The sequence below is a fragment of the Lontra canadensis genome, unplaced genomic scaffold, assembly GCF_010015895.1.
Source record: "Lontra canadensis isolate GAN:19392208 unplaced genomic scaffold, GSC_riverotter_1.0 scaffold13, whole genome shotgun sequence".
Lineage (NCBI taxonomy): Eukaryota > Metazoa > Chordata > Mammalia > Carnivora > Mustelidae > Lontra > Lontra canadensis.
Window position 1 is genome coordinate 10624332 of NW_022631007.1, and position 11654 is coordinate 10635985.

An 11654-nucleotide genomic window follows, 5' to 3' on the forward strand; every position below is an offset into this window, starting at 1 on the left:
GACACAGAGGAGGAAAAAATCATCTTGGTTTCCTGCCCCCCCCCTTTTTAAGGTCTTTGCAGTTTCCTGTTAATTTAATACCTGAACCTTTGCCATGTAAATAACACAGGTAAAGATAAAACGTACCGGCCTGGACTCTGACCTTTGCTTAATACCCACCCCCTCTCTGATTCATCCCCCCATCCCATCACTGGGAGGTTTGGAATTGTTACCTGGAAATTTCAAGCCGGAGAATAAATAGCTCAGAATAAATAGCTCGAGGCAGAGCGTGTTGGTTTTATTTATTTTTATTATTATATTATTTTAATTAGAGAGAGAGAAAGAGTGAGCACAAGCAGGGGGAGCTGCAGGCAAGGAGCCAGGATGTGGGACTCAATCCAGGACCTTTGGAACATGACCTGAGAGGAAGGCAAACGGGCTGAGCCATCCAGGTGTCCCACGTGTTGGTTTTAGAAAAGTCTGTGTCCAAAACTCAGACCAGTTCTCTGGCCAGCTGCTGTGTCTTCCTTTCTCCCTCAAAGCTATAACCGAGGGGCGCCTGGGTGGCTCAGTGGGTTAAAGCCTCTGCCTTCGGCTCAGGTCATGATCCCAGGGTCCTGGGATCGAGCCCCGCATGGGATCGGGAGCCTGCTTCCTCCTCTCTTTCTCTGCCTACTTCTCTGCCTACCTGTGATCTCTGTCAGATAAATAAATAAAATCTTAAAAAAAAAAAAAAAGCTGTAACTTAGATGGGGTCAATTCCCTTTCCATTCACTTGGGAGGACGGGTCCCCCCCACCTCCCACCTCTGTCACCTCTGCATCTTTTATGTACCCACGCTCTGCTCTGCTGGTCCTGCACTGCCCCATTTACTTAGACAAGAGTGATTTAAACAAAAGTGACTGAATTCCTCTTCCTCCTGTGGGGCACACCTGTATTTATTTCTTTTCTTGTTGGGAGTGCTTCCTCTAACAGTGTTTTCAGTGTTTTCCAAGAGGTGATCTATGTGAGACACCTTCTGAGCCCTTAAATACCTGATAATTTGGCCAGAAATCAAAATCGAGCCTCAAAGTTCTTTTTCTGTAATACTTTAAAAATATTATTCAACTATCATCTTAAATTCGGTGTTGCTGTTGAGAAATCTGAAGGCAATCTGATTTTTGTTCCTTCGTCAGTCCTCTGTGACCCAGGTACCTGGAATACAGATGTGATGGCTGGCATTTTCACTGTCAGTTTGGATTATGAAGATGAGATGGGGGAATAGTGAGCTGGATTGAGACCTGAGCCCTCAAAGAACTGGTAATACAAAGTTACCCTATCAGCCTTGAACGGTCCCCCTCCACACTTCTACAAAAGGGAAAATAAACTTTCATTGTGTTTAGAGTCTGCGTTATTAGTAGCTATTATTTGGAATCTGTGTTATTAATATCTAAAATGAATATTCATGTATTGTGTAAATCTGCTTCATCTTAAACTTTCCAGATTTCTGATTAGTTTTCCCAGTGATTGATGTTTTCCTGGTTATCAGCTACCTTGAAAGAGGTTAAAGCCTAAATTCTACCTTGTTTCCTCTTGGGAAGCTCAAAGAAGCGGGGAGGGGTGGTAAAGACAGGGCAACTCCCTGTGCTATTACAATGTAAATTGGGCTACCCCCTCAGGGTGCCTCTGACCCCCCCAAAACTTACCAGGCACCTTTCTCAGGGAACTTCTTGGCACTCTCTCCCGACCACTACTCTTTTTGTGAGCTAGGTCATGTGGGTGGAATGCCCTGACCCAGGCAGTGGGAAGAAGGGCCAGGACTGCTACTAGCTGCCAGGTCTGATCGTTGTTCTGTGCTTCTAACCCCAGCCTAATGTTACCATTCCCAGCTAGTGCAACTATTTTCTGCCTCAAAGCACCATGGCAATGACTGCGATAAGTCTGGGGTTGGGGCTGGGGCTGGGCAATGATCTATCCAAGCCAATGTGGGCAAAGAGAAGCACACATTCCTTACAAGACATCCACTCAACCTATCCCCTTCTATAGCACAGCCCTCACATGGGAGGGGCTGCTGTTTCCTTCCCACACTCCAGGACCAAACCACCTGCTACCTCCCAGAATGTAGGATGGGGAGGGCAGGTTCTCGGGGGAGGGGGGGTTACATTCCTTTCTTAATCCTCACCAAAATCTCTCTTGCATCTGTGGTATCTTCAGGATTGTACCCACAGGAAGGGGCCAGCATCTCAAGTACATGACCATTTTGTCAGCCATGCATTACTTTTCTCATAATACCCATCACCAGTTGAAGCTGTTATTTATGTGTTTGTTTTTCTCTCTCTCTCCCAGCCCTCCCTAAAGCAGCCCCTCCATGAAGGCAGGATTTTGGCCTGTTCCCAGCTGTGTCCTCAGCACTGGGCAGTACCTGGCAGGGATGTTCAATAAAGACAAGTGGGACCTGGTGTTAGAACCCAACACTGATCCTGGCTCAGGGTTTCTTGCTCCAAATCTGGGGCTTTTCCCACCTAATCCCATGGATCTCTGCCCTGAGCAAAGACCATACATAGAGGGAAAAGGTTTATATTAAGTAGACTCACAACAAAGATATAGGGTCCTTACTCCAGACATTGGCTAAAACAGCTGCTGGATAATTAGACTTAGAGGTGCTGTGTGTACATCTTCCAATCCCCACTGCTTGCACCCAGTAGGTGCTCAAGAAAAGGTGTGTTTTATTGAATGGACATATAAATTCTCCAGGAGGACATAATTCATTATAATTAGATGGGACCGGAAATAGGGTTACTGAAGAGCAGATTGGGGGTTATATGGAGAAGGAGAGAGCTGAGCATGAACAAGCTCTTGATCGAAAAGGGTCTTTGGTCTATACAGTGTGACAAGGCAAAAGTAAAGAACTTTGCCCAGCACTGTCCAATGCCACAGGCATGAACTGCACACAGCTATTTTCGTTTAATTAACATTAACTCACATGTAAAAGTCAGCTCCTCAGTTGCAGTAGCCAGATTTCAAGTAATAATAGTCACATGGGGCTTTGCAGCTACTGCACTGGACAGTGTAGATAATACAAAACATTGTCATCATCAAAGAATGTTCCATCGGATGAAGCTGACCTAGACCCTTAGAATTAAAGGAAACATATTTCTGCTTCTAACCTGGCCTACAGACATCCTCTCTACATCACCTATATCACCACTCCCTACACCACCACTCCCCCCACCCCCATTCCTGCCCAGATCTGAGCACCATCAGTGCCCACATCTGCCTTCCTAGGTTTTCTGGTCTACGGGGAGTAATGCTGTCTCTTTCCTTCGTTTTCACCCCCCAGTGCCGAGGGTAATAAGTATTTGTTGAAATAATGAGCCCTCGATTAGCTTATGTTAAATGCTGAGGCCCAAAAGGTGAATTAAGTGACAGAACAGAAGAGATCCCTGCTTCCCCTCTTTTCTCACCTCCCTACTCCCTTCTCTGCATTCCCTTTTCTGGCGCCCCCCACCAACACCCCAAAGCAGTACGTTAGAGGCAGTGCCCCCCCCACAGAAGTTCCGGTCCCCAACCTACACGGACTCCAAGGAGGTCTGTGTTCCGCTTCTCAAACCGATCTAACTTGTTCACATGATAATTTTCTGTCTTACTTCTCCGTTGGCTGCCCCGCACTTTAGTAGGTACTCAACAAGTGTCTGTCGAACGGTTGGAGGAACCGGTGCACGGATGGATGGATAGACGGATGGACGGCTCCGTGTCCCCGCGTCTGCCACACGGACTGCGGGAGAAGCCACCCTCAGCGCGCTTACGGGGAAAGCCCCAGGCCCCCGCCCAAGGGCCCTCTGGAGCGCGGAAAGCTCGGCCCGCGGGCCGGGAGTCGGGTGGGGCTTGGCCCTTGGGGGTGTGTCCTCCCGGGCCCCGGCGCCCGCGGCCGGAGAGGCTCGCAGCCACCGCTGCAGGGCCCGGGCGGCCGTAGAGGACGCGCGGCGACGAGTATGGAGCGCGAGCTGGAGGAGCTGGTGGCGCGGCCTGCGCGCCCGGCAGAGCCGCCCTTCCAGGCGCTGGTGGAGGCGGCGGGCGGCCGCGGGCAGGTGCTGCTGGTGGGCGAGCTGTGGGAGCGCGAGCAGAGCCGAGCGCTGCTGCGGGACTTCGCCCGGGCAGTGTTCCCGCCCGAGCAAGCGGCGGGCAAGCCGGGCAGCGCGGGGGCTGGCACACCAGGGGCCGGGGCACCGGAGTCGCAGAGGGCGCCCGGGCCGGCGGGGGCGCGCGCCATCCGCTCGCCGCTCGTCTTCGTGCTGTGCCGCGCGTCCTCGCTGACCGCCCGGGAGCCGCGGCGCCGCCTGCGGGAGATGCTGCGGGACGTGCGCGGCCGCCGGCGGGCAGGGGCGGCGCTGGTCGGGGTGCTGGTGGCTGAGGCCGGGCCCGAGGACACGGTGGCGCCGGAGTTGCGGCTCCTGGAAGCGCTGCTGCGCACAGTGTTCGGCCGCCAGGCTGGGGGCCCAGTGCAGGCGGCCGCCTATTGCCCCGGCCACCCGGCCTCCAGCGTGGCAGTCCAGGCGGCCGCCTGCAGGGCGCTACAAGCAGCCGGGTCCTCAAGACCAGGTGAGACTACAGGCCCCGGGGCGGGGGGGCGCGGGCGGTGGGCGGCCTGGGGGTGGGGGGAGGCCCCGAAGTTGGAACTCTTTAGACCAGCTTCTCTTCATGGGCACCACAGTAAACTGAGGCCCAGAGAGGGGAGGTGCCCTGCACTAGGCCTTCCAGCTACCGTGGATTAGGCCCTGGACCCGAGGTCCAGTCTGTTCCGGAAGGATCCAGAGAGCCTAGAGGACGCAAGGGCTTGGGAAAGCCGAGCAGACCAGCTCAAGGCAGGGAAGTTGGTGGAGAGAGGGTTGGATTGGGCTGGGTGCTGGGGGGAGGGAGAGGAGGTGAGAAAGCATCAGGAGGCCCAAGTTCCAAGGTGGGAAGGGGAATAGAACTGGGACCTGGGAGCTGGCCGTGGCAGGAGCTTCCAGGACCCTGTGCAGCTAGGGATGCGGTGGGGGAGGCTTAGCGTGGATGCCCCACCGGCTCACAGGAATAGGTGCCAAGGCTCTGAGTGTGGGGAAAGGGTGAGAGGGACTGCGGGCCCAGAATTTTCTAATCCCACTCTGGGTGTGCACCCACTGCTGCGTTTCTCTCCACATTCTCCTGAAGCGTGGAAAGGGCAGTGAGGGCACCCAGCCTGGGTAACTAGTGCCATCAGCAGAAGTGTGAGAAATCTCTTCCACCCTGGTACCGATCGGAAGGTTTTACAAGAGCTTTTCCGGGTCTCAGGATTAAAATACTGACACTAAGTACAGCTGGATCTGGCAAAGCTGAGAGAGGCAGGATTGTCCTTTGCGCTCCCAGATCCCTTCCTGCCCTCACCGTCCCTGCACTTGCTGTCATCCCAAGACCTTAAGCCTTCCATTCTTGCTAAAGTGGTAACGAACTCAGAGACTGTGTTCTGCTTCTCTGGGCATCGGTGTGATAACCAGAAACTGGGAGATGCCAGGCTTGCGGGGGTGGGGGGGGGTGCTTTTCCAGCAAGGAGATCTGGTACCTCTGATGTCCCAAATGTCCCAGATGTACCAGCTAGCTTGGCTTGCCTGAGTGAAAGCCATGCATCTCAGCCTTAGGCTCTGCCCCAGCCTCACTCCCCCGACCCCCACACCTAGTGCCTACAACCCCTTTCTGTTGAATCGGTGATAGTCAGCTAAATTTGAAACTCTATAACAGTATTCTGAAAGACATGAAAAGTCCTGAGGTGAATTGTTATTGTGATTGTCACTGCCAGTCCTTTCACAGATCTGGCCCCACAGGGGAAAGGAAGGAATTTACACAAACAGATTTTCTGCTCCCAATGAGCTGGTATCTAGAAAATTCTGAGTTCTTAGTCTCTTAGCCCTCTCCCATTCTCCAGGAACAACTTTTAATTCCCCAGAGCCAAGTGTGTTCTGGCCTCCTCTAAGTTTTTGTACATCTTAAAGTTGCCTTGAATGAAAACCCATTTTTCCCGTCCTCCTCTTCACCTGACCAGTCCCATTTCATCATTTGGGACCAGACTTCCTCCTCCAGGAAGGCTTCCCTGACCCTCCCCACTCCCACTTGTAAATTTGCAAGTGAAATCTCAGAACTCTTAAGCACCGGATTTTGTCACTTGGTGAGTTTAACCAACCTTATATCCCCACTTCCCAACACCTTGCCTGGCATGCAGAATCCTTGCCTCCTTTTAAATATTATCACTTAAGAAATCTTAACACCTTGCAAAGGAATCATTCTTTACTGTTTAAACTTGTTTCTACTTTTATAGAAATATCCTGAACAACATGAAACCTTTCACTGATGACCAAAATTGATGAGTATAGGTATAACTCACTGTCCACTATTCTCTTCGGGGCTTTTTCAGTGGACAACGCCATGGATTGCTAACACGAAGCAGTCCTGTTGCTAAGATTTTGAGAGCAACTGCATCTGGCTTTTTTAAGTTTTCCAATCTCTTTCCTCACTGCCTGATGGCTATTCTTATACTTTTAGGTTGCCCGGTCTTGGCAATGACCTCTTACCTAGTTTATGCTTAATCTAGCTGAGGACCCTGATCCTAAACCAGTGAAGGACCCAGTCTTATTAGAAGTGGGTACAAATTCAGAGTAAATAGGTCCTGCATGAGGATTTATAAACAGGATGTTCTATGTTCCAGTTGGCCATTTTCCTGAGAGTGGGGGCTCCCAGGTGCTGAGGTGTTTATTATAATAAGGAAACTAGACTTTTGAGCATTGCCAATCAATTAGATGAAAATGGTAGCTTATAGTTTTAAGTATGAAAGTTTCTACTATGTTGAAAACTTAAAAAAAAAAAAGGAAACTAGACTCGACATGTAATTGATTTAGGGCGCCTGGGTGGCTCAGTTTGTTGGGCGACTGCCTTCTGCTCGAGTCATGATTCTGGAGTCCCAGAATCGGGTCCCACATTAGGCTCCCTGCTTGGCGGGGAGTCTGCTTCTCCCTCTGACCCTTCCCCCTCTTGTGTTTTTTCTCTCTCTCTCTCCCTCTCTCAAATAAATAAATAAAATATTTTTAAAAATGTAATTGATTTATAGTAGTTATAAAAAACGATTAAGTCTATTCCCATTAAGAGATAGTTTGAACCAAAACTCAAGGGGAAATTTCTGCTCTTTGAGTATTTTCTTTGGTGCTGTGTCATTGTTATTAGTTTCATGGCACTTTTTTGGGGGGTCAATTTTGCAAATACAAAAACTCCACCCCACTTAGCAAAGCAGAATCTTTTTTTAAAAAATTTTAAAGATTTTATTTATTTATTTGAGAGAGAAAAAGAGAGAGCACAAGCGAGGGGAGAAGCAGAGGGAGAAGCAGACTCCCTGCCTAGCAGGGAGCCTGACATGGGGCTCAATTCCAGGACCCTGAGACCATGACTTGAGCCAAAGCAGATGCTTAACCAGCGGAGCTGCCCAGGAGCCCCCCAGAATCTTTGTTTTTTTAATCAAACAGTTGAAACTAGGGCAGTTGATAATTGAAGCACTTGGTTTGCTGAACAGAAAAATCTCTCAAACGTGCTTACCTACTGCGTCTGGGACCTTGTGTTCTTTCTGGCAGCAGGACCCTGGGAGAGACCGAGCCTCCCAGCACTGCTGGCATGCTTTTCCTGGGGTCCCTGGAGCCGGGGGAAGGATCCAGATGCCACCTCCCCCAGTGACCCAGCTCAGGGTGAGTGTGCTGCCTTCCTGACCTTCTGGACCCTGCCGGCCAGGTGCTTGGGATTATGGGGTGGGTCCTGTGCACACAGGGACCTAAGGGATAGGATTGACCGACATCCACGGAGCACTTGCCATGTGCGGGCATGGAGGTGAGTGATGTGAGGATGTGAGGTGTTCCTGCCGAGGGCCACAGGCACACTGACCCCCCCAGTAGGGCGCTAGCCCCATGGGTCTCCCACTAATGAATGCATCGGTGTGGTCAGGGCAGGTATCTGCCCCGTGCATGGTGGGGTGCTTGGAGCCAATGCATTTAACCTACCCCTGAGGCTCCAGAACACACGACTTTGGAGCCAGGGATTGGAGATTGTCCTAGGCAGCAAGGGGGAAACGTGGGAGAGGAAGCAGTGTGAATGAAGGCCTGCGGGCATGATGTCATGCTCAGAAAAGGCGCCCCCATTGGGAGTGCCAGGGGGTAAGGACGAGGAGACTGGGAGGGCTGAGGCTGAGGAGGAGAGCTGGGACCAAATCGGGACTCTGGACCCAAGTGTCCCACGAATAGTGAGCTGCCGGCCATTTCTGAGCAGGGCTGTCCAGATTAGGGGCATTTTGGAGAGGTGACAAGACTGTGAGGCAGGGCAAGACTAGAGGTAGAGCCAATTAGGAGGGGACTGTCTAGTCCCAGGAGGGACAAGGAGCAGCCCGGACCCAACACTGGGAGTTTGGGAAGGGAGAGGAAGGAACTCAGCCTGAAGCCTTTTCTAGTGTAGGCTTCTCAAGCCACTAAAGAGAGAAGGGAGGAAAGACAGTTCTTTGGAGTCCCTAGGAGCACCCAGTGGGCATTGAGGCTGTTGTGAGAGCTCTAAAGTACTGGGGGAGTACATTGTAACCACCTAAATGTACGTGACCCACGGCCCCAGCGTGTACTGAACAGCACAGCTCTGTTACAGAAGCAACGGGCAGTGTTTTAAAACAAACTTTTCTTGTGTCCCTTATGTTTAAAAAAATTACCAGGCGAGGTGTCAGCCTTCCCTTGGCACGTACGAAGTGAGCACAGACTCAGCGGCTTACAACAACACCCGTTAATTCCTCACAATTTCCATGGGTCAGGAGTCTCACAAAGCCGATCAGAGTGTCGCCCGGGCTGCATTCCTTTCTGGAGCCTGAGGCCTTCATGCTGCCGTGGGTGTGAGCAGAATTCCCTTCTCCACTGCCTTCTTAGTGGCCATCAGCTGGGGCTCTTCTCAGCCGACAGCCATCTTGCCACACGTCTCTCAACACAGCAGCTCCTCCTTCAAGAAGCAGGAGACTTTCTGGTTTCCGATGATGTCACTCAATCACAGGGGGAACCGTTCTGTTGTCCTATATGGGACCCTAATCAAGGGAGTGACGATCCCATCCTACTGACAGATGCCACCGGCAGTGGAAGGAAGCGATTATGCAGGATGGGTACACCGAGTGGTGGAAATCTTAAGGGTCATCTTAGAATTCTGCCTATCACGGGGGAAAGCTCAAAAAATTTGAGAAAGGAAAACAAGTATGAAAATCATTTGCTGAATCCCGTCACTCAAAAGTAACTATCAGCTGTATTTTGACATAGACCATTCTGTTCATCTACCTATCTATGTACCTCCTTGTGCTGTTTAAATTGTAATAAATATGCTTCTATATAATACATGAATTATCAGCCAAATGCATCAGGTATTCAAAGCATTCCGTTGCAAAAATGTTAACTTCAGTCTCTCCATCGTCAGTGTGGATATTTCTGGAAACCAAAGGGAAAAAATAATAAACCAAAGGAATCAGAAACAATTTTACATAAATCTTGGATAACTCCCCTCTCTGTAGGATGTAACAATTTCTTTAAAATTTTATTTATTTAAATAATCTCTACACCCCCCATGAGGCTCAAACCCATGACCCTAAGATCAGGAGTTGTGTGCGCGGAATGCCTGGGTGTCTCAGTAAGTTAAGTGTCTGCCTTCTGGGGCTCAGATCCCATGATCAAGTCCAGTATCAAGCCCCTTGTTTAACAGGGAGCCTGCCTCTCCCTCTGCCTGCTGCACCCCCTTGCTTCTGCTCCCCCATCAACAAATAAATAAATAAGATCTTAAAAAAAAAAATAAAGTTGCATGCTCTTAGGACTGGGCCAACCAGGCATCCCTATAGCATATAACAAATTAATCTCAAGTAGAAGTGAATGTATTAAAATGAAAATTGCATTCATGGACTATGTGTATGCATTTATAACTTACACAGTAAATATGGAATTAGACAGACATTCATACATACCGTTTTGGAATCTGCTTTCTTCACAGCAACATATTGTCAGTGTGCAATATTCCACAGCAGTAATTACCTAACAGTAACATCTTGTATCTTTCAGGGGAATGGTGGGTAATTGCAGATTCACATGCGGTTGTAAGAAATCATACAAAAAGAGATCCTGTGTACACTTGGCCCAGTTTCCCACACTGGTAGCATCTTGCAAAACTATAGGATGATATCACAACTGGGATATTGACATTGAAATAATCCACAGATCTTATTAAGAGTCCCTCAGTGTTACTTGTGTGTGTGTGTGTGTGTGTGTGTGTGTGTAGTTCTATGGAATTTTATGCATCTTTTTTTAAAGATTTTATTTATTTGAGCAAGAGACTGCATGAGCAGGAGCTCGGGACAGAGGGAGAAGCAGACTCTGTGCTCAATGGGGATGATGCATCATTTTTAATGCCAGAATTTCATCATATGGGTGAGCCATGGTGAACTCAACCAGGACATCACGTTAGGTTAGGATGCTTTTGGCTGCAGGGAGAGAAACCATGGCTCAAGCTGGCATAGCAAGGGCATTCAGTATCTCACCTAAACGATAGTCTAGAGGTAGAGTCAGCTTCAGAGCTGGTCGATTCCGGGGCCCAGTGACCCCACTGAGGACCTAGGTCCTTTCCTTCTCTCTGCTGAGCCACCCTCCATGTCATTTCATCCCAAGATGGTAGTTCCACTAATTATTCCTAATTATTTCCTTAGAATAAAATCCTAGAAGTGGAATTGCTGGGTCAAAGGGTATGTACATTTTTAAGGGTCTCAATACGTATTTTACTGTGGTTTTTAAGTAGATAGTACTGGGGCCGACTTCCTCCCTTTCACTCCTAGCTTACTCACTCCTAAACTTGACCTTCTGATTGGGTGATTCCGTCTCTTGTGTTCCAGATCACCTCCAGGACACTGAGGAGGAGCTGGCCCTGACAGCCATATGTCCCAACGGAGACTGTGAGGACCCCAGGAAGGGGTCGAGAGCCTGTGACGGACTTGTCCCTGCTCCTGCTGACCCCGCTGTAGACTCAAGATGAAGGCTGGACCACTGGGCCACCCGCACTCTTAACCTGCACACTGGGGACTGGCTCCTTCTCACTGAGCCCCCTTGCTTCCGTGTTGACCTTGGAATGGTGGTAACTACAAAGGCCCCACCTGTCGGTGGGGGGCTGCTGCATTGAACCAGCTAGGAAAACTTAGTTTCCTGGAACCTGCCCACCCCCACCTCACATTTGCTCACTCCCCGATCACAGTAAGGTTATCTGGCCTTTCCGTACCTCAGTTTTTCTATGCCATTGGGACAGGTGGCTGTCTACCTTGAGGCTCTGTGGTGCTGTGGCAGCCCATGGTGTGTTTGCATGAAAATCCATCATTTCAAGTGCAACTGGAAAGAACTCTGGAATGGAAGGCATCAGATCGGGAATGGGGCAGGGTTGGCCTTGGACATGTCACTGAACCTTTGGGGTTTCTGTTTCTCAAACACATGACGAGGCTCTGAGCCTAGGGGCTCTCAACCAAGAACCAGGCTGCCGTTCCAGGCAGCACTGGAAAGGTGTGTGTTTGAGTGTGAGAGTGAGTGAGTGAGTGAGTGTGTGTGTGTGTGTGTTGTGCAGGGGTTACTGTGACTATGCGGTACCCCGGCACTTAGTGAGTTTCTC

At 50.0% G+C, this 11654-nt stretch overlaps 1 protein-coding gene across 2 annotated transcripts; it reads left to right on the forward strand.

Annotated features, from left to right (window-relative positions):
* The first annotated feature begins 3889 nt into the window (after nucleotides 1-3889).
* On the forward strand, nucleotides 3890-11418 carry CUNH2orf72 (chromosome unknown C2orf72 homolog). Of its 2 annotated transcripts, none has more exons than XM_032857472.1 (3): nucleotides 3890-4556; nucleotides 7586-7696; nucleotides 10894-11418. In XM_032857472.1, exons 1-3 carry the CDS (start codon nucleotides 3950-3952, stop codon nucleotides 11031-11033), a joined length of 858 nt encoding a protein of 285 aa, XP_032713363.1. In that variant the 5' UTR covers nucleotides 3890-3949; the 3' UTR covers nucleotides 11034-11418. The 2 variants fall into 2 exon arrangements, with proteins under 2 accessions (XP_032713363.1, XP_032713364.1); XM_032857473.1 differs by having other exon boundaries at nucleotides 7589-7696.
* The last annotated feature ends 236 nt before the right edge of the window (nucleotides 11419-11654 follow it).

Coding starts and splice junctions, on each gene's coding strand:
- CUNH2orf72 (XM_032857472.1), top strand. CDS start 3,950: ATGGAGCGCGAGCTGGAGGAGCTGGTGGCGCGGCCTGCGCGCCCGGCA. Junction 4,557..7,585: donor AGCCGGGTCCTCAAGACCAG/GTGAGACTACAG, acceptor TCTTTCTGGCAG/CAGGACCCTGGGAGAGACCG. Junction 7,697..10,893: donor CCCCAGTGACCCAGCTCAGG/GTGAGTGTGCTG, acceptor CTTGTGTTCCAG/ATCACCTCCAGGACACTGAG.